This window comes from Perkinsus marinus, assembly GCF_000006405.1.
Source record: "Perkinsus marinus ATCC 50983 genomic scaffold scf_1104296940846, whole genome shotgun sequence".
In the NCBI taxonomy this organism is placed as follows: domain Eukaryota; phylum Perkinsozoa; order Perkinsida; family Perkinsidae; genus Perkinsus; species Perkinsus marinus.
Window position 1 is genome coordinate 45,877 of NW_003212688.1, and position 26,800 is coordinate 72,676.

Here is a 26,800-nt window from a genome sequence, read left to right on the forward strand (position 1 = left end):
GGCTGTCTGCTTATACACTGTAGACAGAGATTGCACAAGAAGGAGTCAGCGGTTGGAGGGAACTTCACAACTGGTTCAGCTAGTCTGCTCGGGTTATGCTGTTGATTAGTAGTTGTGGGGCGCGTCGAGACGGCGGCCACGTCCTTCCACGAATCCAATCCGCATATCCTCGCCACAGTAACGCCGAAGCTCCACACGTCCGCGGGCCTATCATACTCAATGCTGTGCTGTTCGGGAGCTATGTAACCTTCTGTGCCTGTGGTGGGCATAGTGATGCTGATGATGGATCGATCCTTGTGGACTACTCACCGAGACCGATGGTCATGTTGGTATCTTGTCCAGGGTTGGCCCGGGCCACTCCAAAGTCAGTGAGACGAGCTGAAGGAGTCGATGGGCTACGGCCACTAGAGCAATTACCTCTGTATAAAATACTCTCATTGGCGTTGAGTTTGGTTAGGAGTATATTGGCAGGCTTGAGGTCTCGATGAAGGACGTAGGTCTGTGAGGATGATGAACAGAAGACAATTGAGATAGTCCTACCCTGTTATTGGTGGTAGTATGGAGGAACATCATAGCAAAGGCAGTGTCGATAAGGAGACGGAATGTGAATCGCAGGTCCAATAGGACAGGCACATCGTCAAAGGATGCTTCTTCGTTGGGGCATATCTCGGCCGGTGATGCTGCAAGGCGTCGCCGCACGTATCTGTAAACAGCTCTGGGTAAATCGAAGGGTTATCCCCCGACACATCTCGATCCTCTGTTGTATGGATCAGCCCATGTATGGCACTATGATTCAATGTTGGCAGAATCAACTGTATTGGTGAGATGAGGGTTCGTTGATGTATTGGGATTAGTAGTATCGTCCAAGTTACTCACTTGTCCCTCGAGTCAAGTAGGACCTCAAGACTGGTATCCTCAACGGTCATAAGACAACACCAAGAGCGCTCAATATGATGGCTTCCTTTCCGCCGCGATGGGAGCCTTTGATGAGCATAGAATATTGCGAGGACCTCCGTGATGCAGGGATGCCCAGCGGAACAGTATGTGCGCATGAGCTGAGGCAGTTGGTGAGGCAAAAGGATGGCCCAGTTGGTCGTACCTCCCCTTCCTCCTCATCTATATGGGCCTCTGGGACCATCTTCAAAGCGTATTCACCGCTACTACTAGGATGGGCCAACAGTGCTCCACACTCACTATAGTCCTCAGGATTAGGGATCAGCTTGACACGCCACACCTCGCCGAATGAGCCCTGACCGCGGCGACATTATATTGCCCAACGAGAACACTGCTTGCAGTTACTCTGCCGATCCTTGTGATGAACTCGAAGTGCTTATCAAGATCGATTGACCGCTTTGATGTGGCCTTGCCAGCTTCTAAAGACACCAAGCCTACCAAGGAGTGGCCACATGGTCCGACTTCACCTATGATGAGCCTATCCAATGGGTGCTGACAGGCATCTCGTACCCCCTCCAAGATGTCTGGAGAGGTTTCTGGTGAGCTCGGTGTCGATGACGGTGTATCTGCCCACCACAGAGGTCCCCACAGCGCCGCGAAGTCGTATAAGGTTAGGTACCTCCAACACTGGGATCCCAGAAAATGGGAAGGACAGTTTCTAGGACTTTATGTGTAGCACTCTCGTCACCGTCAGCCTGACTCTTATCAGAGCTGCTACTCCCTTCGAAATCCGAATCGTCCTCATCTTCCTCGTCGTCATCATCATCATTCACAATCAAGGATTGACCCTACCTCACTGGATGTACACAGTGCCGATGGACACGTACTCACATCCTGGGATACACCATCCTCCGAGTCTTGGTCGTCGCCATCATCAGATAGTGCATCGCTATAGTATGAGCGATCCCGTATAAGAATACTATTGTAGTACAGACCACCATCTTGTCGGATCTGACCCAACCTATGTGGGACCCTGAGGGGCCTTCCTACCAGGCGACAGGCTATCCCATTAGCGTCACACAGAGCTTTGAATAGGACCGCCTGGGGTCTCGACGTACAACCTGCATATAGGGCTTATCCAGACAAGTGACAACGACAGGTGGCCATTGAATTGATATGGTATAAATTCCCCGAGTCCGCTCTCTTGCTTCCCCTTACCAGCCGTAACACTGCTGATATTGACGATCCCCCCATTGGTGATGGCAATATCCCTTAGATAGGCCTCCGGGTCGACTGACGGCCCAGTATCCGTGTAGCGCCGTGGCGCCGTCTTCCGCTTCACGAACTTCTGTAGCTCCCCTATGGAATGCTCGATGGTGTGCCCTTCGATGGATGGCATGAAGTCATGGCTCCTCCGAATGTATCTGAATCCATCATTCTCCCCCGTATGCCAGCAGGCCCCTCACCCTACCGTCGAAGGGTAGCATCTTGGCAGGAGTCAACCACTAAGGTGTACTGTGACGGCCCAGAAGGGTCCTCAAGCTTAGTTGGGCTACTGCTAAGGGTAGGTAGTGGCTTGAAGGTCTCATCCACTGGCAGACCCTCCAACTGTAGCGAGTAGTGGTTACAACCACCCGAGTAGGCCCTCTTACCACTCTCCCTAGGATTAAGTCCGGGCCTCCAGGCCTGCTGGTCGGAGAGAGCACAGCATCATCATCCTCCTCATGGTCAGCCCCCAACTTCTGTTCAAATGCTCGGCAGACCTCTTGCGTAGTGACTGCCAACACCAAGGATTCGCCTACACACGTACCTATTGTCCTTACACCCTTGTGGGCCATCAAACCACAGAGTAGCACCCTTGTCGCCATCCCTCGGCAGCCCATCCAAGAGGTAGTCACCATAGCCTAGCTCATCATATAACGAGAACTTCACACTAGCACTTGTCAGTGCTGCAACATCGATGGCGATAGTGCATAAGTATTGTACTGATGTCAATAACTCAGTTGAAGTATTAAGGAGCTCCTCGGTCGGTGACATGCTCATGATATCCTGTAGCCTTCGGATGCAGGAGTATTCCTCATAGGTCATTTCGTGGGAGGCTAGGGCCAACCGCAGTAACCCTCTAAGAACTGCTGACCAAAGCTCTGGATGGTCCAGTGAACTGTCCTGAACTATTCGTCTTAGGGCAAGGATTGTATCCTCGTCATCCGATAGCCATGACCGTTGTCCCTCGTGAATGTCTGTAGTAGGTAATCATCATTCGAGCTGGGCACGAGCATGATCCTACGTGGCGGTCCGTTAGTGAGCTCCCTGGTCTCACGAGTGATGTAGAGCTCAGGCAGGAGGCACTCGGATGCTGCCGTAGCCTTCCGACCCTTATGCCGAGTCTTGACGACGACCATCCTCCCTCCCGTCCCTGCCGACTTACTCGTTGTGCTCGGTTGAAGAGTAGATGATGCTGTCCCTGTAAGAGAACCTCCCAAAGATTGGATTCCCTGTAAGTTCTACCATCCCCAGATCGCGCACTAGAATGTTTTGGCGCTAGATCAACGCTTTCGTGCTTGGACTCCACCTGTATCTTGTTGACGCCAGTCGAGGTCGTCCGAGTACTCTTGCCCCCCGCAGTAGTCGGCTGTCCCTCTGTATCAGCAGCTGGGCTACCCTCAGAGGGGGACCCGGGTAGGAGGTTTCCCCTCGCTATGTAGTCAGGCATAAACTCGATATCACCGTCCTGACGATGGGCACCTCCCTGACGACTTATCACTCTTGTTTTCCTTACATCCCATATGACATCTAGTAGACGCTCCCTTTCATAGATCACTACCCCTCGTATGAACCCGTTGTGGAGTCCGTTGCCCCTCCTCATCATTAGTTTACGACCTGAGCATTAGACCATGGCTGGCCATAAGGGACCCATACCGGTGCTACCAATGAGCTCCTCCATCACATCCCGCTCTTCATGTGTCGACTTCCTCCTTTTCTTCACCGTGGGCTGAGCCACTCGATCCACTTGCCGGCCAACAGGCATCCAAGGCAACCGCAGTACTAACGCACCTTTATGATGACCGATATCAGGATTGACACTAGTAACGCGAATGGGAGCTCTATAGGAAATAGAATCGACGAAGCACATGGCATGGTCTGCCCTTATCTGCTTCTCTGGGGAGGATAAGTGCTCATGAAGAGCTCCCGTTAAGCATGTGTCGGGAGGAGGCCCACTTGGGGGTTCGGTTTACATCATCGCTGAAGCTGCTCATGGTAGCGATCACAAGGGGAAGTGTTGAGCCTTAGACTTTCTGCATGATAACCCCTATGGCGAAAAGGGTAGAAAACATCGACCTGTCACGAATCGTTGGTGAGGAAGGGCATAAGCCGTGAAGTAGATCGATATGAACCCATCCTCCTGGGACCATCAACCCTATGACAATAGACTACAGGGGCATCGGGTGAGGGTTCCCTCCCCTGTAAGAAGTATGTTCGTCGTGGTTCGACGAACGTGGAGAATTCGTCATTTTGATCTTGCGCATGCGTGCAACGCAGCTTGCAGGAGCACAGGAGTTGCGTACAATTGGACGTGTTAGATTATCATTCGCTCTCTAGAACAATCTTGCTGTCTTGAGAATTTGATACTTCGTTGTTCATCATGAAACGGTTGAAGTAGTTCAGGGCGAAGTCCCAAAAAGTGATTAAGTTAATTTTTTTCCATCTCTCTCCTGAGGTTATCAACAGAGTCGTGTTGGTATGTACGGTAACGAAGAAGTTGACTATGGTGATGATGACAGTATTTCATCCTCTTGGGATGATACTGCTCAAACGTCGGACACTCATCTCTTTCATGGTGCATCATCCGAGAAAGAAAGAGAGAGTGATACGGTTGAAACCAATACTGGCACTCATGGTGACGACCTTGCTTTCATGAAGAATATTCGTGCTGCTGCGCAGATGGTTACTCGAGCTTCTGGTGATATCGATTATACTGGTAGGAACCCTGTTGACACGCTTCAAAGGGTCCTGGGTGTGAATATGGGGAACCCCATATATAAATGTATGGCTTTCAGATGCCCTAAGGGCAAAGATCTTGGCTCTTCAGTATTTGCTTGGGCTCGATCTTGGAATGTACAAACCCACCCTGATGGCCATGACTACACTATGGTTGAACGTGGGAAGCCTCGTTCATGGGATTACCCAAGGGTGTGGGATAAGATTTCTCAGGCCACGACAAATTGTCAACTTGATCCTGCTCCTTTGCAACTGTTGGCTCTGTGCCTGGTCGCTCCGAGGGCCATCAGTGACCAGATCGCCAATGGTGCTCTCAAGGATCTGAAGGATCACCAGACCTCTGACCTGCCAACTAACTCTTGTTTGTTAGCTTGGCAGGATGTCAACAATAAGTCGTCTCCGAGTGAGATTGCTGATGCCTTCTCGAAGTTCATTGAGGGTTGCCGTCGCATGGTAAAGCAAGCTAGAGATGATATGGTTATCTTGAGTACGGCCGAGCGACCACATAAGTACAATCCCATCCTACTTCTACGTGAATATGTCAGTCTCCTGGCAAAGTCAAAGAACAGCCCCAACCATGGAGTCGAGTCTTTGCTCGTGAGAAAAAGATCATCGAGAAGATCGCTGAACACTCGGACGGCACTGAGATTAATTGGTCCATGCGACGCCTTCTTTATGTTGAGCTTATTGCTTCGAGCAAACGCTGGCAATTGAAACGAGAATCACTGATGGGTTGTATGGAGCGCATCCGTACCAGTAAGTGTCCCGAAGATGTGATGGAGATATTAACGGAAACTGCCTATGAGGCAAAGTTCACTAGCATTGATACTCTCCTGAACTTGAAGAGATCTAGTGGAGGTCCCTTAGATACGGGTGAGCAACGAGGCGCCCCCAGAGCAAGAATAACGACTGGTGATGTGAGTACGACCAACAGTGAAGTTATTATCACTCCTCGTTCGAGGAGTTCCTCGACCACTGATGATGAAGTGATTCGTAGAGCTCCAAGGTCAAGTTTTAATCCACCTGCTCGGATTAAGTCCGTAGCGGCATCACATGGTATAAGCATGAATGACTTGATGACTAGGATGAATAAAAAACTTTGTATCGTGTGTGGTGAGAATGGGCACATGTACATGAACTGCCGAAAGTATGAAGTTTCTGCCTATCCCGAAGGTTGTTGTGCTGCTATTAACAGTGTTAATAATAAGTTACTTATCGAACCTGTTAGAGTATCGATAGGAGGTTCTGTCTATATCGCCGCACGCTGCGGTTTCGACACAATGGCTTCTGTATCAGTGGTGAGTGAGACATTCTTAACGCAGACTTTAGACAACACTCATCCTCAGTACAACCCCATCTCAAACCATCCAGAGCCTCGAACAGTCAAGGGATTGAACTCTTCTACTACTCTAGACAAAGTTATAAGCATGGATATTGCCTTCCGAGGCTATGAGTGCAACCAGGAATGCTGGGTCATCCCTGAAGGCACATCTGGCCTACCAGCAGGACTGGACATCAACATCGGATACCCAGATCTTATGAAATACGGTATATCCATACAAATGCCGAAGCACTGCATACAGGGAAAGATGAGCTTCAAGGTGTTGACCGATCTTGCGATAAATCAATTGATTTTGCAAGCTGGTATAAAGCACCCACTACCTGGTGCTAGCAACTATCAAGGACTCCTAAGACCTCTCTCAAGCTGGGAAAGGAAAGATACCAAAAACCAACGATGGGTATATGAAATTCATTGGGAAATGGATCAGGAAGGGTCAGCGAGGAAATCGCATGATTATAGCGCAAACATGTTTTCCAAACTCAACGGTATGCAGAGGGACCTCGCAGAGGAAGAACTATCTAAACTGCTTCAATCGGGATGGTGGTGGGACAAAGATTGCCGAGAACCACCAGTGAGAGCTTGTGACGCGGTCATAATACCCGATGATATCATATCGTTTCCCCTGACGCAAGGACAGCACAAGAGCACTAAAGTAAGATTGTGCAGCGATGCTCGGCAACTAAATAGTCGAATATGGAAGGCCAGTTACAGGGGCATGGCAGTCAGTGATTGCTTGAATACTATAAGGGGAAACTATTTGCCAGGGAACTCCATAACTTTCATTGACCTTGAGAAGGCATTTTATAAGATTAGGCTCGGGGCGAACCGGGTCCTAAGGATCACTAGCAACGGACGACACTATTACACCAACTGCGTCGTGTTTGGTGTGTCGTTTGGACCGAGTTCATTAGGAGGGAAAGTAGTGCTACTCTTGAACGCTGTCTTCACCGTACTCCTTGGCAGGGACATTCGAATGAAGAGCGTTGATGAAGCATCGAAATTTTTCCCTGATGTCGTGATTGTAGTCTTCTACGACGACATATGCATCATGGGGAATCCCATGAAATGCAAGACTATCATTTCTTTGCTGTGCTACATTGCACAACTAGTAGGGGATTCCTTCCCCGAGGAGAAACGCGACGAGATCATAGAAGGTTCTTCTCCTTGTCGTCACCTAGGTGTGTTATGGTCGAAAGATCTTGATGGTAGACTATGTCTCTCATGCGTCCCGATAAGTGATGAGAGTAAATTCGCACCCGAGATAGTGTCCCGTAGAGACATTTTCTCATTGGCTGGCCACCGGTACGATCCATTGAAATGCCATCCTATTGCCCGATTGGTAGCAGACAGGATGAGGCGATGGGCTGGTAGATCAGAAGGAGGCAACAGCAGAGCGGCTTGGAATCGGAAATGGGAACTCTCTGCCAAGCAGATGGGTATACTGCAATGTCTATTGAGTCTCGCCGACCAAGACATGACAGACAATTGCACGCATAAATGTCTCCCACCCGATTTCACAACGATCGTAGTTTATTCTGACGCGTGTGGTTCCGGCTTCGGATACTCGATCCGCATTGCCCGATCTGATTATTCAGTCGGAAACCTCGACTCCTGGATCATACTCGAGGAGACAGCAGAAGAATATGGCCCCAAAGAACGATCTTGGCATATAAACAGGAAGGAGAGTTATCCAATGCTCTGTGCTCTGCGGCGCACATTGTATTGGGTCCGCACAATGAGAAGAACAATCCATAGTGTCCTGATTTACAGTGATAACTCCAGTGCAGTTGCATGGGCATCCGATAAGCCCATCAAGATGCAGCTGATTGAGCATGTGGAGCTCGAACGCATGATCAATAGCATGCAAGCAGTTCGCGATGAGCTCAAGAATGAACATGGCTGCTCGATAAAATTTTCTCATATTAAAGGCAAGGCGAACAGCCGGGCTGATTTCCTTAGCCGTGCGTTATCGGCAGTGCCGAATCTAGACCCACTAGGGAACCAAACAGTTAAAAAGAAACAGAAAAAAGATGATGCAGTTGTAATGGTTGTCATGTCCCCTTGTGGAGAGCTAACAGTTTCCGATGGGGCACATAACCACTACCAAGGGCTGAGTCGTACCCCATTGGCGGAGGTGCAAACTCAAAACGATGCAAGTAGTGCAAGGAACGATGAGACTTTATGCATCATCACCGGGATAACAGATAGTGTTACGCAGAGGACTGCTATTGATCATGACGATTGCACCAATGTGGCGGATTTATCGGAAAATGAAATCATACAGCATATTCAAGAAGCCCTTCTAGATCATCAGTTCCTCAAAAATCACCAAATCTTCAACATCAAACTTTACGATATCCTAGCATGCCTAGGAGTGATGAAAGCTGAGGAAGATGATGTATCCTCAGCCGCCCAAGCGTTCGTGTCTGGCGGAGCTCATGGGAAATACCTGAGATGGGATGATACCCTGAATGTGCTTTTAGTGTGTGACCCACTCGAGGAAGAACCGCGTTGGAGGATTTACCTCCCATCCAAGCGTGCGAGGCACTGGGTGGTCTATAGATACCATGACCATCGCTACCTCTCACTCCATCGTAGCCTGGAGAGAGTTCTGCATGCCGTAAGATGCCCCAGTGTGGGTTTTTCGTTTTGGTGGGACGGCATGACAAAAGATATTACGCAGATGATCCGCTGCTGTGGGACGTGCCAGTTGAACAAACACCACGACATGATCAACCGCGCCCCGATTGTTTACCGGAGATGGCAGAAGCGGTTTCAGAAAATCCAATTGGATTTTGCTGGGCCTTTCAGCCTTACCAATCAGAATGACAAAACCCCATGGGACACGGAATACCTGTGTTTGATTATCTGCGAATGTACACATATGAGTTTAGCCATTCCCACTAAATCAACAACTGCCCGTGATGTAATTGGAGTCTTGTTAATCTGGTTCAGCACCTACGGACCAGCGAAATACATCCAGTTGGATGCATGCCCGGCACACGACAGTGAGGCCCTTCGACAGTTCACATCGGCATGGGGGGCAGAGCTTGTCCTTGGCATACCGAGAAGACCTGAATCACAGGGCCTCATTGAAAGGCTCATCCGTGATGTTAAAACAGCTATCCGTATTGGTACGTGTGCTCCTGATGCAACCTTACCCTGGTGGATATGTGCATTCAATGCTATATCTATCCATAATTCTTCTCCTATTAAAGATGGGCTAGGATGTACTCCAGCGATGCTAGCTCATTCAAGAGAGGACTTATTGCCTGAAACCGAGTCAAGTGACCCCGATTCCTCGGGGCTAGACGAACTATGTCAGAAGAATTGTGAGTATCTGTCATCAGTAATGCAATGCTTCTTGGTCAGCCGCGCTGATGCAGCCTTGGGGAAAGAAATCAAGACTCTGATTGACGAACCATTGAGGTTTAAATTCAATGCGGGTGACAGCATTAAAGTTTCGAGACTCATCAATGGGAGAAGAAAAGTCTCTGGACCTTACCGAATCTCCCATCAACATCCCCATAATGCTCTGCTATTTTATGTGGAAGGTTTCGATAAGCCGTTCTCTGCCAGGCAACTATTGCCTTATCACACATGTGATGAACGTGTAGCATTGGACTTTGCTACCCTTCCCTCCAGAGTGGCAACAGCCATTATAGGTAAGGCAGATATGCCTGATGGAATTACGTTGGACCTCCTCAAGAAGAACGATCACTGGATAGTATATAAGGAGCTTGATGAATCTGCTAATGCTGAGCCCACTCTCATGATTTATGCTGCAAGATTCCTGTCGTTCGATTCAAGCTCAAATTCTATCACTATACAGGGACTTGACCATAACACCCGAAATAACTCGTGGGTTCTCCCTCCTAAGAAGGAGAGAGCCTTAACCGTGAAGACGATTTCTATTGACAGTGTGATAGGAAGAGCGGGATTCCGACCAACTTGTCGAGGAACTGTTCCTCAACGTATCCGAAACTGGTTTGCTGATCAAGGATGTGATGTGTAGTTTGTTTCGAGCGCTCATTGGGGGGGCTTGTTAGATTATCATTCGCTCTCTAGAACAATCTTGCTGTCTTGAGAATTTGATACTTCGTTGTTCATCATGAAACGGTTGAAGTAGTTCAGGGCGAAGTCCCAAAAAGTGATTAAGTTAATTTTTTTCCATCTCTCTCCTGAGGTTATCAACAGAGTCGTGTTGGTATGTACGGTAACGAAGAAGTTGACTATGGTGATGATGACAGTATTTCATCCTCTTGGGATGATACTGCTCAAACGTCGGACACTCATCTCTTTCAGACGGCAACGAGTCTGCCCATTGGTGACACGGATTGGTCATCCACTAACCCTTATGGGAACTCCCTTGAATTGCATAGGCCCGAGTGGACGACACAGTAAACGTGACCATGGTGGGAGTAGTCATTGAAAGGTGACGCCGTCGCGTGCTGTTGTTGATGCTATCATCACGTCACTGGGCTCATGTTGTGTTACTCGTAGTGAATACATTGTTCAGTAGCGGCAGTTGTTCCAATGCCGTCAACATCGCCAGGTGTGAGGTCAGAGCCAATACACTTGCGGAGCTTCACAGGTAGTAGAGGGCGATGGTGGCCTAGAGTGGACGATTCGTTCTTGAGAAGCTGAGGGGGAGAATCCTAGGACTTCATCGTGGAATCCCAAAGTTCCATCCGCGGGTGCTGTTGGAAAAGGAATCCCTAATGGGCGCTCACGCTTTGTACGCTGACAGACTAAACAGAGTTCTTCCGAACGAAATTCCCGCCGAACTGATCATGGACCGGACTGTGAAGGAAGCGGGAATTCAATTCTGGGAAGTGTCATCGCTGAGATATATGTTGAACGTTGTTTATTCGCGTGCCTCATATTCCCTTCGAAACTCGTTATATTATGATAAGGGAAGTAGTCAGTATCATCGAGGTTTCGCATAGCATAGTTTGGGCAGTGGGCTTATCGTGTTGCATGCCACCACCTTGCAGGCACTGAGGTTGGCCGTCCTCCTTCATCACTCGAGAGTATATCATCGGGAGCCCAACTGTTGAAAGTGAGGCGGCCGCCTAGGCAAGGATAGTATGACCTTGTGGTGATCAGATAAACCACGTTGCTGGCAACAATGGGACGACTTCCGAGGTCGGACCCCCAGTCCTGGTCATTCCCGATATCAATGAACCTTGTGGAGGCGGCGGGGAATCTACCAATATGTCATCCAGAGTCTTACCAGCTATTCCGGAGCCGGTACCAGAAGATGTGCTCAAGCCTATTGCAGAAATTGACGAGCGACGAGAAAAGCTGATGCAATGGGAAAGGGTGAAATTGCATAAGTAGTACTGGGGTAGTTAGAATAGATCTGTCAATGTACGTGAGCCAAAATATAGATAAACCATGATGTCATAATAATGGTGGCTGTTGATATCGCTTAGTACAGTATTGTGCCGTTCAGGCGGACGATGGTCTTCTCCGTACCACCTTTTGAAAAAGCATATCTTTTATCTCTGGAACCTAAACTGCGACGGAGCCTTTGGGTACCAGCACTTGCCTATATAGCGTAGTATCACTTCCTTATTACTCGGCCCTAGTTAGTCCTGTAGGTTTGCCTTGGTGTGTCTACTCTATCCCTCCATTTGGGTATCTAAATGGGATACTTCTGCGAATATACTATTTAATTCATGTTGGTTGATCATTACCGCCTTGAGTAAGTACCCATCCTCCTCTTGAGCATTCCTCCAAGGTCTTTTCTTGCCGCCAGGCCTATTTGTCCTCGTTACATTCCCCTTTGCCATCCCCCCTAGTCGTTACTTAGAATTATACATACAAGTATGGACGGGCTTCACCATGATCGCCGCCACTGTATTTGGTACGCCATATCGAGTGGCCACCATCACAGGTACTCAGGGCCGATCAGCTTGTCTACTACCCGCTTCACCAGGTACTGATTATAGTGTAGCTTTCCCTGGTGCTAATCTCGGCGTCGCCGATATATCAGTTTTCCTGGATCTTCTTACTATGTGAGGACACGCGTCGTTGATGCTAGTCGATACCTGGTAATGTGTTCTCAGAATGTATTTCTCGGTCTACACCCCTCTGAGGATCCGCCGTCTTTTCCCCGTTGCTGTGGCCATCAACATCATCTACGCTGGAATATCAATTGGACTCGGAGTCCCGTCATACGACGCCAACGCGGACGTCGTGCCAGCGTCCACAACAGAGAACTGGTTTGCTGTGTAATAGTCATTCTAAGCATAAGCCGATATCATTCACCTTTGCAGGTCGCTGACTCTAATGGTGATTCTGAGCTCTATTCTCGGCTTGACGGGAAAGTATCGTCTTGAACTCTTCCAAAGGACCAATTTCCTCCATTTGGAGGTTTCACAGCGGAGAATAGATGTATGTCTATATTCCACACTGTGGACTTCCCTACCTTGTTCGTGTACATAGGTACTCGAGAGGACCATAGTAGCGTTCGACAGTTCTAATAACAAGGCAACAAGAGTTACTCAGATGCAGCTAACGCACAAGGTGTGATCATCATACATCTGATAATGATGATTGCCATCTCAGAGGTTGTTGTTGATGGAAAAGCTGATATTCCGGGCAAGATCGACGGGCTTAAGTGGTCTTAATGTCCATAACGGACAGCTGGCAAGCGACTTGGACCACGCACTATCCTTGGTAGTTCTGGTGTTCGAGTGGCCAGCGATCAACGACTTTACTCTCAGGTGAGGAAGTCAGAGAAGTCTCTTTTTGTATTAGACTTCCAGAAGGAGGTTCTAATGGAAGGTATGTCGTCGCATCAGCAGCAGAGGGTGAGGAGCATTTCGGTGACATTCTATGGGGTGTATGGTTCGTACTCAGTTGGCGTCTGGAGAGACTCCTAGGTCGGGCGAGTCGGGTAGTCGTGGAGGTCATGGTGGCCCAGCAGCATCATTGTTGTATTGCTCGGCACTCTATACTCCTATGTCTAGCGTGGCACAGGGCTCAAGGGCATCAGCAGCAGCAGCGGCAGCACGGTACGACTATTATGTTGTCAATGCATAGGGAACCGAATCATACCCAGCGATCTTCTCAGGTACGGTTTAGGTGGTAGCGCCTCGTCGGTTGCTGTAATGCCCGGTGGTGAATATACTACTGTGTGTTTTGTTGATGATTATGAAGAACTACTGACTAGAGTTGGCCATGACTTTACCTTGGATGTTGAGGAGCTGTGGACCTCTCATCAAGTATGGAGAGCTGAACTGTTGGAGTGCAGTGCTTTATTTCAGGAAAGTCGGCGGAATCCTGAGTGTGTGTTGGCTCTGTACATGGCAGTGGCACGAGCCTGTTTCCCAGATGACCAAGCTAACCGAATACTCAATATTGGTATGATGATGATAGACGCAACTTTGCATATTAGTTCGTCTAGGTTCGGAAAGCCACGATGGTATCCGATGCCCAGTGTATGAGAGGTTCCTCTCGGAGCTGTGTAGTCGGTATCTATTATCAGTACCATATCATAATGCTGTCCATGCTGCACAAGTAACCCATCACTGGTAGGGCAGTGCTACTATCTACAGCCCTTCAGTGTTCCTCCTTCAGCGCTGCTATCATCAACTCGCTGGGCATTCGTTCGAGATTGTCCGATCTCGATTGGGCGTCGTTGATTATCGCTTGTCTGAGCCATGATGTTGGCCATTTCGGTCACACCAACAAGTTCTTAATAGAAACACGGCATCCTCTGGCCCTACGGTATGTCCTTTGCGTGCACTCCAACCCTTTTACGATGGTTGTCAGGTACAACGACCGTTCTGTTATGGAGAACTACCATGCGGCTACTATGTTTGATATGCTTAAAGAGAGCGAGGACTGGGATATCTCCCGAGGCCTCTCTAGGTAGAAGTAGTAGCCCGCCTCTCTTTATTGAGGCACTGGCTTGCGTATTAGGTCCGAATTGAAGCGTTTCCGAAGTCAAATCGTGGCATTGATATTGAGCACTGACATAGAAGCACTCCCAAAGCTCGCAGACCAGATAAAGGTATGTCGCTGCTCAAGTGTAGATATGCTGACAGCAGTTATTGTAGGACCGAGTGGCAAGCGGGCCTCCTTTCAACGTCTCCCAGTTCCCCGAGGACTCACGACTCATCCGAGGGCTCAGCATATCCATGGCGGACTGCGGCCATGTTTGGCTCACTTGGGATTTGCACTATAAATGGGCAGTGAGGCTGTGTACCAACTCAACGTGTTACGCCCCTCTGTTATCTGTTACACTGTTAGGCGCCGAATTCGCGGCTGAGGCGCGCGAATTAGCGAAAGTGAACAGGCAAGTAACAGCGCCGCCGTGGTCGGACAGCTCGCCGGCATCAAATGTAGACCCGTCACCGCGCACACAAATCTCCTTCATCGAACGATGTACATGAACATGCAGTTTCGGCTAGTCCAATGTTATCTTTATCAGGGCCAATTGTGATGATTGAAGCACTTGAGAGTCTCATTGGGATCGACGAGACTGGATTCTCTAGTACGGCTTGTGAATGGTCGAAGGCTGTAAGGCGAGCAATACGTGACAATGTTTCACACTGGAAGGAGAGTGAAGCAAGTGAGGAGGAGGAGGTTGTTCGAACGACCGTAGGCGTGGTGGATACGGATGCAGCAGTGGGCAGAGTAGCGGCACCGTAAGTATCGATCAAGACTGAGGTTCGAAATAGATAGTTTCAGAGAGGCTAAGGTGGAATCGGCGACAGTCAAGAGCGATGGTCGCGATAATCGGCGTGTCCCGAGGTGAGTGATGATGATCAGGGCAATCTGCTTTTTGATCGGGATTGTTCAGTTGTGATGATGATGATGATGATGATGATGATGTCCCTATGATGAGCTATCGAGATATGTACGGCAGTGGAAGCGCTGTGGGGAGATCGGCTAACAGGTGTGGTTTCTTTAAGTATCAACAGCAGGTCATAGCATGATGATGGTCGTCAGGTCTAGTGCCGATGATGAGCCACCAATGCTGAGTTACTCGGCTCTCTATAACACTGATGGAACCAGCTTTCCGCCTGCTACCAGCTGTCGGTTGGGGAGGTAGGAGTCAAAGCTGAGTTCCTGTTTTGTTATAACATTGTCTACTCAGCTCAAGTTCCGGATCGGAAATAGCATCGAGTGAGCAGCCTCAAGGGAATAGCCAACAACTAGCATTGCAGCGGTATGGGTGTATAGCCGGCTTACACATGACGTCTTTCATTCGTAGTGGCCAGCAGAACAGTGATGACGATGAAGATCCACCGATGATGAGTTACAGCGATCTTTATGGCTCTGCTGCTGCTGGAACACGGTGAGTTCAGTTGCCCATGCTTGTGGAGGGTGATGACGACTGTCAGGAATGCCGACATGGACGATCCTGATGAGCCTCCTATGCTCAGCTATGGCGATTTGTACAGTAGGTTAGGTGGAATGCAAGGCTCGAGGTAAGCCTAGACACTTGAACATGCCGTATTGCGATGATATTTCCTCCCCAGGACCGATCCGTCACAGCCATCATCGGGAGCCGATAGTGCTTAACAACCGCTGCAATTGTAGAGGGTTACTCGCTGCCTTTATTGATTCCTACGACGTTATCATTGTACACGTACTCGCACAGTAATGCACGATTTTGTCATCATTCTTTCACGTACCGTTTCATAGCCCTCATTGTCTGAGTTAACGCTTCGCGGCGGCCAACTGCCTAGTGGCGAGTTGGCCAGTGAGAAAAGCGCGCGCCCTGGTGATCGATTTTAAGAAGGTTTCTGTATGCGTGTAGCTTCGTTGGTTCTGGACTCCACCTGCGCGGTGTATTGAGGCAATTTTGTTGTCAGTTGAGTTTCCGTTGTTGGCATTACTCAACAGCGAAGCAGGCGTCTTTGTTGCGCACATAGAATTGAAGTATAGTTGATAACTTGAATCAATGGAGCTCGAAAAAGAGAGTACCAGTAGCAACAGTAGCAATACTAGTGCGAGAAGCGATAGCAGTGTAGCCGGCACTGATTTAGTCATAGCAGCTGTTAGAGCAGAGACAGCTGAGGGCATCGAAGACCCTTCTGAATCTGAGACTAGTGGCAAGTTTGGGAGTAGTAATGGAGGTATCGGATCAGCTGAGGAGAGTGGTGGGAAGGGCGAATCAAGAGTAGCTGCTGCAGCAAATGCTGGAGACTCGCCGGGCTCAGATCCAATAGGATGGGGTAGGTCCTTATGGTGAAGTTACTGCTGATGTAGTGATGTGTTGTATATGTTTAGCCGTTGACAAGCTACTCAGCCGTATAGTTGAGGAGAACAGCACTGAACAGCTCATCGCCCTCTTGTCCGAGATGACAAAGAAGGCCTTAATTTTACAACATCAACTCGAGTTAAGCAGCACACGTAATGATGAGTTATTGAAGGAGATTGAACAACTAAAGGGAAATCTCGATGAGGAGAGGGGGAAATTCAGCGCAGCAGAACCCCCGTCACCACCTCCTCCAGTGGCTTCAATTGTTTATGATGGTGAATTACCCTCGGACGAGCGCGACGGGAGCTCTCCGTCTGTGGGTGCGGTACCGCAACTAAATGAAATTTATGAGAAACATCACATTGACCGAGAGGTTCGGGATATGCTGCGGAATTCACGTAAAATAAGGAGACCGGAGCAGCGGCAGATGGTTATCGATCTGTTCCTCGAAAAGGTTGGTCATGAGCAGGGCAAGGACGTGTTGGCTGCGTTAAAGGTGAGTTCGGGTTCACTCGAGTGTAATGATGGTGTAACGCTCTCAGGGACTCACTGATTCTACTAATAGCGAATCTAAGTCGGCGGTGACGGGTGATGCTAGGACGTATAATCGTCGAACGCATAACCGTCGGGACAACAGTGACCATCCTCTACATGCCCGTTCCGGTCCTGAGAACAGGAGTTGGCTATTCGCCCAATGTGTGAAGGAGGTTGAGTTCAAGATTGGACCAGGAGCAGCCGCATCAGCATCCAGGCATAAGAATGACTATTATGATTACGGCAACAAGGGGAGATGGTCGGGAGGGAATAGTGGTGGTGCTCGGGATAGAGGAGGAGGAGGATGGAATCGTCGTCGAGATATGAATGGATGGTGATGTTCCTTTGTGGGTATAGCCCATCGACTTGAACATTTATATTCGGTCAACTAAGTCAACAACAGCAGCAGCAGCAGCAGCAGCAGCAACAGCCTCGTTGTCATTGTCTTCTAATGTCTTTAATGAGTAAGTCGGTTATCAATGAATAATATTGCGAAGCGTATCCTAGTAGTATCCAATGCATCACCACATCCTCCTCCACACAGACTATCGTCGTCTTCGTAACAATTTCCCTCGTTACTGTAGCTGTTACCTCTTTTCTGATGTTGTTGAGTCCCGCCGCCGTTCGGCCTCGTGTGGCCTCGTGTACTACCATCTTGATGCAGCAAATCTGGGTCGTGAGTTCCTCTGTAATTTCTGACCTTTTTTACGAGATCTTCTTCGACCTCCTGTCCTCCTGTTTGTCGTCCTTATCTTCCTTCTCATACCAATAACTACGGCTGGCATGGCTACTACTACTATTATGATAATGTTGTAAACCCCTTTCATCTCGGAGTGTCGAAGCACGACTAAGGTCGTAAATATTGTCACCATGACTGTCTTTCCGACTAGTCATTCTCGAGGTCAGCCGCCGCCGATATCACTTGTAAGCCAGCCAAGCTGCTACTCCCAGCTAATAATATATGGCTGCTATGGCAGAAACGACGATGAGAAGGAGGATGGCGATGATGATAATGATGACTGCCGTATTAATGGGGTAGGAGGTCCTCTTTGTTCCGAATACGTATTGGGCAGGAGGTGGTTATTGTCTTAGAAACTCACAGCTTTTTTTGTTGCGCTAGTTTCGTTTCAATCGAGAACTTTTGGGATAGTTTAATTGGTGAAGATGCGTTCACGCCTGAGGAGCCTAGTGATCCTGTTTGGGATAGGCGTCTATACCTTATTGCTCATGGTGATACAAGCTTGGGTGTAGTAGTCGATATCAGTAATACCAGGTTCACTCGACCAAGTCGATGCTGCTCTGGTTGGGAGACAGTAGCAAGAATCAGAACAACAGCGAGAACTCAGTGGTAGTATTCTATGACCATCTCATAGCCGCTCTCGAGAGTTCACTCACTTCTCAGGCTCAGCGCTCCCTAGCCGCTCTGGACGATCGACTACTTGCGGCACATTCGAAGGCACTAGATGCTTACGTCAATTGTGTGGCGCGTGATGTTAAGGCCACCGCCGGCAGCTCGGAACGGGCGTGCCGGCGAGATGCTATGGGCATATTCGATAGTGTAGCCGTTGAGGGAACTGTGGGAATGGGGAAGGAGGCCGAAACGCTGGTGAAATCTGCTCGGAAACTGCTGAAGACCGGCCTGGATATGCTACAGGGTGAAGTAAATCAGCTGAGGCTGGCAGCGCAGGCCGCTAGTGATGAGCAACGACAAGCCCTGGCCTGGATAGGGGAGATGGCACAGCGATCGAAAGATCGTGAGAATGTCCCAAGGTCGACGGGCGTTCGGCTTCGTGGAGACTCCTTCAAGAAGGGCGGCGTCAAGGATGCCATAAGCAGTATATTGGGGAGCATTGAAGTGAAGAGCCCGGGTGGAGGTGCCCGGTTCGATTCTGGGGGAGGGGAAAACGGCAAGTCTATTTTAGAATTGATTGGGGAGTCTGCTCAGGACGCTGGGCCCTCCCTGACCTTTGAGTGGTAGGGTCTTACTATACTATTGTACGTTGAAATTTACTGTGTATTGTGGCAAGAGGTTGTGTTACTGGGGCGCATCGAATGAATGTTGATAACTACAGTTGTTAATTGGCGAATGGTGAGGTCTGTTGCTGCCGCCCAACGTGGTCACCCTGAGAGCAAGTCAGAGAAGCGAAGACGCCTTAGGTCGTTGGGCATCCTGGCCGGCCTCGTTTATGGATGTGGACTATTGGTAAGGGGTCTACCTCTGGGGGATGGCAGTGGCTTTCGGAAGTCCATACCCCCTCCCCCCCTTGGACGATATAAGACCGCCTCTCAGGTCACCAGCGTCGCTCCACTGTGGTTGTTTGGCTCGAATGACAATTCCGATTGGTCTCGTCCAGAAATGGTCACAAGGTAGTCGTCGATCTTGCCGCTGTGCTTCCTCATTACTCTGACTTCGATCAGCTCTTCGGTGGGAGGTGAAGTATCTGGAGAGCTCAGGGACTTCCTCAATGATCCTCTAGTCAATACAGACCGCGAGCAGACTTGGCAGCATAGATACAGTCACAAGCAACTCGGTGATCTCACGCTTACTGGTGAGTTCTTTAACTAAGCCTCTCTGCTGACGCCGCACTCTGGGATCATCCTTTCTGCCGAATTGAACACATCGCGTTATAGAATTTCCGTGGGTCTTCGTCTAAGTACGTACGAGCTTGTCGGTACTGCTGCATGTATGATCGAGCCTCTGAGCCTCTGTGTACTCTGGTGAGATTTCCCCCACGTATCGCTGCTCATACAGTGTATCCGCTCGTTTAATAGGTAATGACAAGGACGAGTGGGCAGCCAACTACCTCTACAATTTACCCGGCAAAGGTTGGATCATTCTCGATAGCCTGCTTAGGGTATCTGCTCGCTGTTATTCAGGACTTGGTGCTATCGAGGGCGCCTTGAACAGCGATCAGCAACTCGCTTTACAGTATTCCAATGCGATTCCTGATGGCACAGTAGGTATTCCCGACTCGCTATATCTCAATCACCATTACTCAGTTGCGCGGTACAGCAGGGTGGTCTAGCAACGAAGGCTACTTTGGAAAACTCTCTAAGCTGTGGAATGGCGGCAATGGGAAAGCAGCTAGGTAGTGTATTAGAATTTTGCGAAAATGCGGTATGGAATATTGTTTTGATAGGTATGACATCGCAGGGAGTACCAATAATGGAGAGCTGAAACACCAACTTCAGGCCCAGTGGGCGAGAGATAACGATAGGGTAAAGACGGTAGTCGGGTTGTGATAGGGGGAAGTGCGAATCTTTCAGGCTGAAGCGGGCATTCAAGCTCCCATCACTAATCCTTATGGCTTCCTGTCCAAGTCTGGTGCTGAAAAATGTAAATGGGATCTGACGCTGGGTCGTCATTGAAGTGGTGTCTTCCTCAGTCAACCCTGACTGGTACACCTCTTACAGTCGCTCCCTCGTCGATGGTGGCTATGACTCGAAGAACCCATTTGTAAGTTTTATCCCATGAGTGCCTTGATGACTCTTCTCTGATTAGGGCATTGAGGGAGGTGCCCGCCTCTCTTCTGGTGGCGAACTGGAAGGACGCCTCACCGCACGAGCCAAACCGATCGATAGTGTTGATGCCGAGTAGCATGCCACGTGGGTGTTTACTCTGCTGTTATTACGTTGAATGTAGATACCATGTCAGCGCGCGAACTCGTCCTGATACCTCTAAGGGCTTATGGGGTTGGTTAACTGGCTTCGGAAAATCGCCTGTAGAGCTGGAGCACAACGCACAGGTAGCAGCATTATCGATGATGTGTGTATCATGGTTCGGTCGGTAGATACAATATTCGAACGCCCCTGGGAGCGTTATGTATGCGAATTACGAGAAGCGAGATGGTTCCGCTGGGCATTTACGTCTAGGTTACGGTATGACAAGTGATGATTCCCAGTAACGCAGGAAAGTGGGAGTTGAAGCAAGTTCCTAATATCACACCACTTGGGATATTGTGCTCACACTTTCTCCGAGTCAATTTTGTTGTGTTAATCAGTGGTAACGGAGAAATTTGAGGAGCGCCGAGTACATTCTCTTGTCGTTTTCCACGTCATTGGTTATTATACGGGGTTGCTCAATCAGTGGTTCGATCGGGGAGGGCTGGGACTTTAGGGCAGTTGAATTCCGCATCCACACCATTTTGTGGCAGGGCTGGTTAGCCGGAGTCCTGTCGCCGGACCATGGAGGACGCACCATGGCTGTTTACTATTGGTTTATCAGTAGGTAATTTGTTTATGTGTAGTAGTACCAGTCGGGTACTGCCTGCCGTTCACGCTGCCGTTGGCACGTGGGATGCCAAGAGAAAAAATTCATCTTGTTGGGTACATCCGACGACGTCACGTTAGCCACGTACATTGCAGAGCAGGCTCATCTTCCGTCTAAGCCTAGGCAATGAGACGGACTTCTCTTCTGCTTCGGGCAAGCCACTTTCTGGCGCATTCAGCAGCTTGCGGGGGGAAAATCCAATTGTGGAAATATTTGACCCACATAAGAATACTATGGGCCTCGCATAGCCTTACCCACTAGAACCCCCAGAGGCCAAGTTCAGAAGGCAGAACGGAAATAACGCACAATGATCTGATGGACATAACGGTTAGTTCCATCAGATCCTATATTCTACTAGGGGCCAATCACCGCCTAGTAGGGTAGTGGCAGTTATTCGCTAAGCCTACTGGGCGGGCCATAGTGATAGAAAAAACTTTCTCAGCAGAAGTTCCAGTATCGATAAGGATGAGCAGAGAACTCGATAGCGGAGGACAACTGCAATATACAAATTCATGGTCTCGAGGATAAGGAGAGTTAGTAGATATGAGCTGAAAAGGTTGTTCGTCGCCAGAACTTCTGTCACCTGTTTTGTACTCATCGTTTTGCCCGTCTGTATTGAACTGAACACAATAGGTGAGAATATGTGGTGAAACGTTTTGACAGTGCCAATGGTATCTGTGTTCACGCAACACGCCCGGCTGAACGATTGCTTGAGTTGTTGGAGAACCTGAAATTATAAGCGCACACCTAACTAGAGGCGAAGAGATGTAGTTCGTACTTCAGCATGGAATGAACACCACCCTCCTTGATAGCGCTTCCGGTTTGAGCCTCGAATCTGAGCTCACCGCTGACATTAGCCGCGTGGAGCTCAGGCACGCTCTGAGCGCCTACGTAAGCCATACCCTGCTTAACACCCTAAGGAGAAGGAGGGATGAGGCAGCCAAGCGATATGATATCAACCGTAGTGTACCTCCATGATATAAGGGATGAGGCTGGTGACGCTTCCCTTATCAACAACGGCTCCGCTCACTCCCTGCGCGACTTTGATATTGGCGGATTCGGCAAAGTAGCGTTCACCCGAACGATTCTGCATAGCTTCGAGCGATCCTACAGATCAAACATCATGCAAGGCTAGCCACGACTGCCGATGGACGGTGGAAGTAACTCACCCATTCCTCTGTATGTCTTCATTCTCACACCATCATGCCAGAAGAATTCACCGGGGGTCTCTTCGGTACCAGCGAACAGAGAACCCACCATGGCCGCAGATGCGCCGAGGGAGAGTGCCTGTACAGCAATGATATTTTTCACAAGGATCCAGAAGTGTTGTATCACCTTCATGATGTGGCCGGAGGTTTGGATGCCACCGTCAGCAATGCAAGGAACATTGTATCGCTCTCCTGCGAACTTACTTACATGATAAACCGCAGAGCCCTAAAATGCATCGATTCTGCAGTCAATACCAGGTCAGCACTCACCTGTGCACGGCCAACCGCGCACACCTCTTGAGTGGTGCAGATGGAGCCACTGCCCATGCCGATACGTATGCCGTCGGCGCCAGCATCAAGGAGAGCCTGAGACAATACATCATCTGACGTTCTCGAGTAAGATATTATGACCTTAGCTTGTCGGACCGACACAACATTGCCAGCGATGATCTCCATAGCGGGGAAATCGTGTTTGATCCTCTTGATGAAGTGAACTTGATAGTCAGACCACCCCTGGGAGGAATCCACCACGATGACCTGTATACATCGACCATGAACACGATCAGAGAGAAATCCTTTTTATCACATCGACACCAGCCTCGATCAGCTGCTGGGCGCGAGCCTCGTCACATGGGCGGGTACTGACGGCAGCTCCCACCATCAACTGCTTGTTAGCGTCCAACGTGGCGTTCGGATAATTACGGGATGACTTGAGATCTTGACGCGAGATCAAGGCAACGAGATCCTACAGAGAAATGGAGAGGCGTACATATACACGGGGGCATAGTAACATACCCCATTCTTATTCACGATGGGAAGCTTGTTTTTCTTAGACTCTCTAATCCTGCGATGGGCCTCGGGGAGAGATATGGGATCGCAACCCACGACTAGCTTATCGGCAGGGGTCATCACCTGGACCACTCGGTTATGGTGACACACCATGCAACCACTTCATTACCTCAGATAGCTTGATGCTTCTGTCCTTTCTGAAGTCGATATCGCGACTGGTGACTAGGCCCAACAGCTTACTGCCCATTGACCCTGAAGCATGAAGGTTCCTGTCAATCCGGAGGAACCTGCCGGGTATCTGTCCGCCACAACTTACCGCTCTCAGTGACGGGAACGGTGGAGAATCCACGCGTGGCCTTGATCTTGTCAACATCAGCGATGGTAGCACCGGGGCCGAGAGTGATAGGATCCATGATAAAACCGTTCTTGAAACGTTTCACTGCTCGCACTTCAGCGACCTATCATGTAACGTAAGGGTGACCGTGTATGGTCCTAGAGAGCTACGTTTTACCTGTTCGGAGATCTCGTTGTTGTTATGAATAACACCGAGGCCGCCCATCTGTGCAACTGCTATGGCCATATGATGCTCAGTGACCGTATCCATGGGTGAAGAAACAATAGGAACAGCCAGAGAGATCTTCTTAGTGATCCTGGTCTTCACTGACACTTCATCTACATCAGTTTTCACATGGCCGGGCATAAGAATAATGTCGTCGTACGTGTAGCCGGTGGTCGAGGCTAAAAATGAGCCGTTCACCGTTAGACTGATCACAGACAATACCGTTGAAGAGTTTGTCTGCCGCCATGCCATCCTCCATCAAAAGGCCTTCATCGGTCATAGGCTCTGGGGCGAGAGTCTTATGTTCCGTCGTGGCGGGCATTGGAGTGAAGAAAGGAGTGTCAAGGGAATACGTCTGCATAGACCAAAGCATTGAAGCTTCGCTCCGCTGATTCGCTCTCGTGCGGAATAGAGAACGGCATATATATCTCGTTCATTGAACGGATGACCTCCTGATCCGATATCGGTGCAATCGGAGGTCTTCTGAAGTGACAAGTCTCGTCAACAGGAAATGCCCTCAGTGAGTCTCAAAGCTCCACCTACCCAGCCCGGATTTTCCATCAGCGGAGACTTCACTTGCCTGCCCGTGGCTGTAAAGCATAACTTCGATTCGACGTTCAGAGCACCATTTTCCTGTTACGGGAGAAAAAAGTCGAGTTGGGCGGAGCGAAACGATGTGTAGCTCGCGCACGCCACCGGTATCTGTCCCCCTGATCCAGTAGGATTGAGTCGGCGCACCCCTACGTTGCATCGCGAGCTATGTTAGCTCGACGCGCTCAAATTTGAGCACCCACTGTATAGCCGATCTCTTTCCATCGGTTAAGATCACGAGCTGCGTGTGACGAGCTCGGCAATCTGCTGGTTGTGACTCTCATATCGCCCACCCTAGGCATCACATGCTGTTTGAGTGGGAAACAGGTGAGACACCACGAGATGCTGTATCCCTCTATCGAAAGAAATTGTTCCAAACAATCTCGTAAGCATATTGTCAATATGCTATTGACTCCAGATGCTGAATGAGAATGTTAAATATTCTTGAGGCGTTCTCAATTTCCAGGAACTCCTCCTGGGAGAAGAAATAGGAGGACGCCAACTCTATGAAGTTGCTCCCATACTTGGCATGTCTAACGAGTGTTCCACTCGCCTGCCGAAAGTCGCTATCCCCAGGTTAGGGACTTAACACGCCACCATGACTACCTGGAAATTGCCCTTTCCCCGATGACATGCAGCATCATTGGCAGAAGACATCTTGCTTCATTCAGAATCGCAGTAGCAGATATTGGTAGTGTGCTGACTATCCGCCGGTTGAAGGTATAAGTCGTGGAGATGTCGGAAGCTTCGACTGCCACTCGGTGTATTCGGCGGTCAACGCTTCCTTTTTATCCTTAATTTTGCTGAGGACGGCCTTGGATTTTGCCGACATGTTCATCTTCAGCATCTCCGTTCTATTATCGATCTGCGCACATCTGCGATCGGAACTAGTGAGGAACCATCTTACCGTGCTATGAACGATCTTGATCCATTCCGGCGCTAAGTCAGCCGTCTGCCGAAGATAGTCCTCCATGACTCGAGTCCCAAGTGCCTTGTACCGTCGCCCACCGCCATTGGCCGACATGAAGTGCCTGAGGCTTCAGTGTCGCTAGCACGCAAATACACGGTTGCTCACTTCACCACGTCTTGTAGCTTCATCGAGGGATGCCCTCTCATAAAGAAAAGACGACTGAGCTCTGATACGATTGAAGACAGAAGCTCGAAGAAGCTGAGTAGCCTGAGACGCAAATAGCCACCACCCCCGGAGTCACCGGTCACTACTCGCGCCATTTCAGGTCCTCTTCATAGATTTGTGCATCTTCCTTCTCCTTTGCTTCCTTGGCCCGGACCTACGACACCATCAACTGCGAATACCAGGGACCGCTCACCCTCTCCCTCATCTCTTGCCGTCGCTCAGCCGGCGTCTTGCTCGCTGATCGACTCCGGATGTTGTCTCGGACGGAGGGAGTACGCTGAGATCACAGGAGAACAAATGGATGATATCAACTGAAACGATAGTATCGAAACTTACAGCTGGAGTCATGGGCTCGGACAGCTGCGGAAGAATAACCGGTACAAATGGAGACGAACTCAATTCAAGCCTCTCTCGCCGCCTCGCTCGAACTCCTAAGGCGAAAAGTCTCCTCCGATATTCGAGAGCAACAAGTTGACTCAACCCGAGAGCACTAGGCTACAAGGCGTCTGCGGCGTCACATCTGGACTCGGTGTTCCTCGACCGCGGAGGACCGGTGTCGAGCTTACTGCCGGAGAAGCCTCATAGGGGTTGCTTGGTAATGCTGCCTATACGACATGTTTGATACCTGTTACGGTTAGCCTGGCAACTCACTTGCGGCACCGGATCAGCCTCATCAGTGAGGAACTTCTTCGGGTCACTGCAACTCCTTTCCTGCGGAGCAGGGTAAAACTCGGCAGCTACCACAATTCTTCTCTTGCTAACCTGCTCCGCTAGAAGCTTCTCGAGCTGCGTTCGAACAACGTCAGCTCTCGCCAGCGCCTCCTTGGCATCAAGTCGCTTAGTCAGTATAGCACCTAACAGCCTCTACCTCACACTGACCGGCCCAGCCACAGCCCTACCAGTGGCATCTCTCTGGATAACGACTAGACGCCGAAGCGGGCTCGTGCCCATAGAGTCGACTTCACATTCTTCCTCGCGCCACTCCAGCTCGAGGAGGCCACCGGCCGCAAACACGACTTGAAGTAGTCGTCCCTGAAGTGCGTATCCAACGAGGACTACACGTTTGAACGACACGACCTTAGCGAACCGCTTCCCGCTAGCCCGTTCGACACCAGCCTTGAGTTGCAGGTAGTAGGGCACTTGGCTACGAACTCGGAATAGCGAGAGAACCTCATCGAGCCTGATAAAGATCTGCGTCGATTCTGCCATCATGAAGGTACTTACATTCTGAATTGATCCAACACAGTCTTGTAA

General features: G+C 49.6%; 7 protein-coding genes across 7 annotated transcripts in view; 4 read left to right on the forward strand and 3 right to left on the reverse strand.

The window, feature by feature from the left end:
• Positions 1–3,941, reverse strand: part of Pmar_PMAR000943 (serine-threonine protein kinase, putative) — a gene marked incomplete at its 3' end in the record, with an annotated part of 4,127 nt that extends 186 nt beyond the window's left edge. Inside the window, exons 1-19 of the mRNA XM_002781942.1 lie at positions 3,823–3,941; positions 3,674–3,774; positions 3,403–3,625; positions 3,182–3,358; positions 2,718–3,134; positions 2,547–2,671; positions 2,366–2,502; positions 2,113–2,318; positions 1,945–2,015; positions 1,786–1,905; positions 1,574–1,742; positions 1,422–1,520; positions 1,300–1,373; positions 1,100–1,249; positions 877–1,055; positions 541–703; positions 418–499; positions 310–378; positions 37–256 (exon numbers count right to left, since the gene is read on the reverse strand). Of these exons, the coding sequence (XP_002781988.1) occupies positions 37–256; positions 310–378; positions 418–499; positions 541–703; positions 877–1,055; positions 1,100–1,249; positions 1,300–1,373; positions 1,422–1,520; positions 1,574–1,742; positions 1,786–1,905; positions 1,945–2,015; positions 2,113–2,318; positions 2,366–2,502; positions 2,547–2,671; positions 2,718–3,134; positions 3,182–3,358; positions 3,403–3,625; positions 3,674–3,774; positions 3,823–3,922 (2,882 nt within the window). The 5' untranslated portion in view covers positions 3,923–3,941. The remainder of the gene's footprint in view (positions 1–36; positions 257–309; positions 379–417; positions 500–540; positions 704–876; positions 1,056–1,099; positions 1,250–1,299; positions 1,374–1,421; positions 1,521–1,573; positions 1,743–1,785; positions 1,906–1,944; positions 2,016–2,112; positions 2,319–2,365; positions 2,503–2,546; positions 2,672–2,717; positions 3,135–3,181; positions 3,359–3,402; positions 3,626–3,673; positions 3,775–3,822) is intronic.
• Positions 3,942–4,635: 694 nt separating this feature from the next.
• Pmar_PMAR000944 (hypothetical protein) lies at positions 4,636–5,799 on the forward strand (the record flags this gene model as incomplete). Its single annotated transcript, XM_002781943.1, has 3 exons — positions 4,636–5,346; positions 5,439–5,666; positions 5,761–5,799. The coding sequence occupies 3 exons, from the start codon at positions 4,636–4,638 to the stop codon at positions 5,797–5,799; spliced, it is 978 nt and encodes a 325-aa protein (XP_002781989.1).
• A 4,112-nt stretch (positions 5,800–9,911) lies between these two features.
• On the forward strand, positions 9,912–10,639 carry Pmar_PMAR000945 (hypothetical protein; the record flags this gene model as incomplete). The annotated part of the gene is made up of 2 exons (XM_002781944.1): positions 9,912–10,157; positions 10,433–10,639. The coding sequence occupies 2 exons, from the start codon at positions 9,912–9,914 to the stop codon at positions 10,637–10,639; spliced, it is 453 nt and encodes a 150-aa protein (XP_002781990.1).
• A 1,446-nt stretch (positions 10,640–12,085) lies between these two features.
• Pmar_PMAR000946 (cyclic nucleotide phosphodiesterase, putative) lies at positions 12,086–15,870 on the forward strand (the record flags this gene model as incomplete). Its single annotated transcript, XM_002781945.1, has 24 exons — positions 12,086–12,137; positions 12,180–12,258; positions 12,310–12,474; positions 12,520–12,637; positions 12,689–12,769; positions 12,812–12,922; positions 12,970–13,056; positions 13,106–13,260; positions 13,320–13,470; positions 13,513–13,609; positions 13,653–13,779; positions 13,826–13,975; positions 14,021–14,119; positions 14,171–14,297; positions 14,356–14,452; positions 14,501–14,635; positions 14,682–14,898; positions 14,942–15,004; positions 15,054–15,149; positions 15,203–15,301; positions 15,351–15,422; positions 15,468–15,551; positions 15,598–15,684; positions 15,736–15,870. The coding sequence occupies 24 exons, from the start codon at positions 12,086–12,088 to the stop codon at positions 15,776–15,778; spliced, it is 2,592 nt and encodes an 863-aa protein (XP_002781991.1). The 3' UTR covers positions 15,779–15,870.
• Positions 15,871–16,109: 239 nt separating this feature from the next.
• Positions 16,110–20,899, forward strand: Pmar_PMAR000947 (hypothetical protein; the record flags this gene model as incomplete). Its single annotated transcript, XM_002781946.1, has 18 exons — positions 16,110–16,434; positions 16,490–16,956; positions 17,003–17,253; positions 17,885–18,029; positions 18,268–18,342; positions 18,397–18,968; positions 19,089–19,197; positions 19,285–19,361; positions 19,413–19,543; positions 19,767–19,820; positions 19,872–19,951; positions 19,995–20,083; positions 20,135–20,213; positions 20,262–20,331; positions 20,381–20,451; positions 20,497–20,588; positions 20,638–20,740; positions 20,786–20,899. Exons 1-18 carry the CDS (start codon positions 16,161–16,163, stop codon positions 20,897–20,899), a joined length of 2,853 nt encoding a protein of 950 aa, XP_002781992.1. The 5' UTR covers positions 16,110–16,160.
• Positions 20,900–22,011: 1,112 nt separating this feature from the next.
• Positions 22,012–24,142, reverse strand: Pmar_PMAR000948 (inosine 5'monophosphate dehydrogenase, putative; the record flags this gene model as incomplete). Its single annotated transcript, XM_002781947.1, has 12 exons — positions 22,012–22,179; positions 22,235–22,371; positions 22,434–22,551; positions 22,600–22,698; positions 22,743–22,838; positions 22,884–23,009; positions 23,059–23,217; positions 23,268–23,384; positions 23,431–23,513; positions 23,578–23,719; positions 23,773–23,999; positions 24,043–24,142. The coding sequence occupies 12 exons, from the start codon at positions 24,140–24,142 to the stop codon at positions 22,012–22,014; spliced, it is 1,572 nt and encodes a 523-aa protein (XP_002781993.1).
• A 957-nt stretch (positions 24,143–25,099) lies between these two features.
• Pmar_PMAR000949 (hypothetical protein) lies at positions 25,100–26,755 on the reverse strand (the record flags this gene model as incomplete). The annotated part of the gene is made up of 9 exons (XM_002781948.1): positions 25,100–25,276; positions 25,319–25,442; positions 25,487–25,588; positions 25,633–25,700; positions 25,740–25,823; positions 25,883–25,977; positions 26,028–26,151; positions 26,198–26,400; positions 26,446–26,755. The coding sequence occupies 9 exons, from the start codon at positions 26,753–26,755 to the stop codon at positions 25,115–25,117; spliced, it is 1,272 nt and encodes a 423-aa protein (XP_002781994.1). The 3' UTR covers positions 25,100–25,114.
• Between the last annotated feature and the right edge of the window lie 45 nt (positions 26,756–26,800).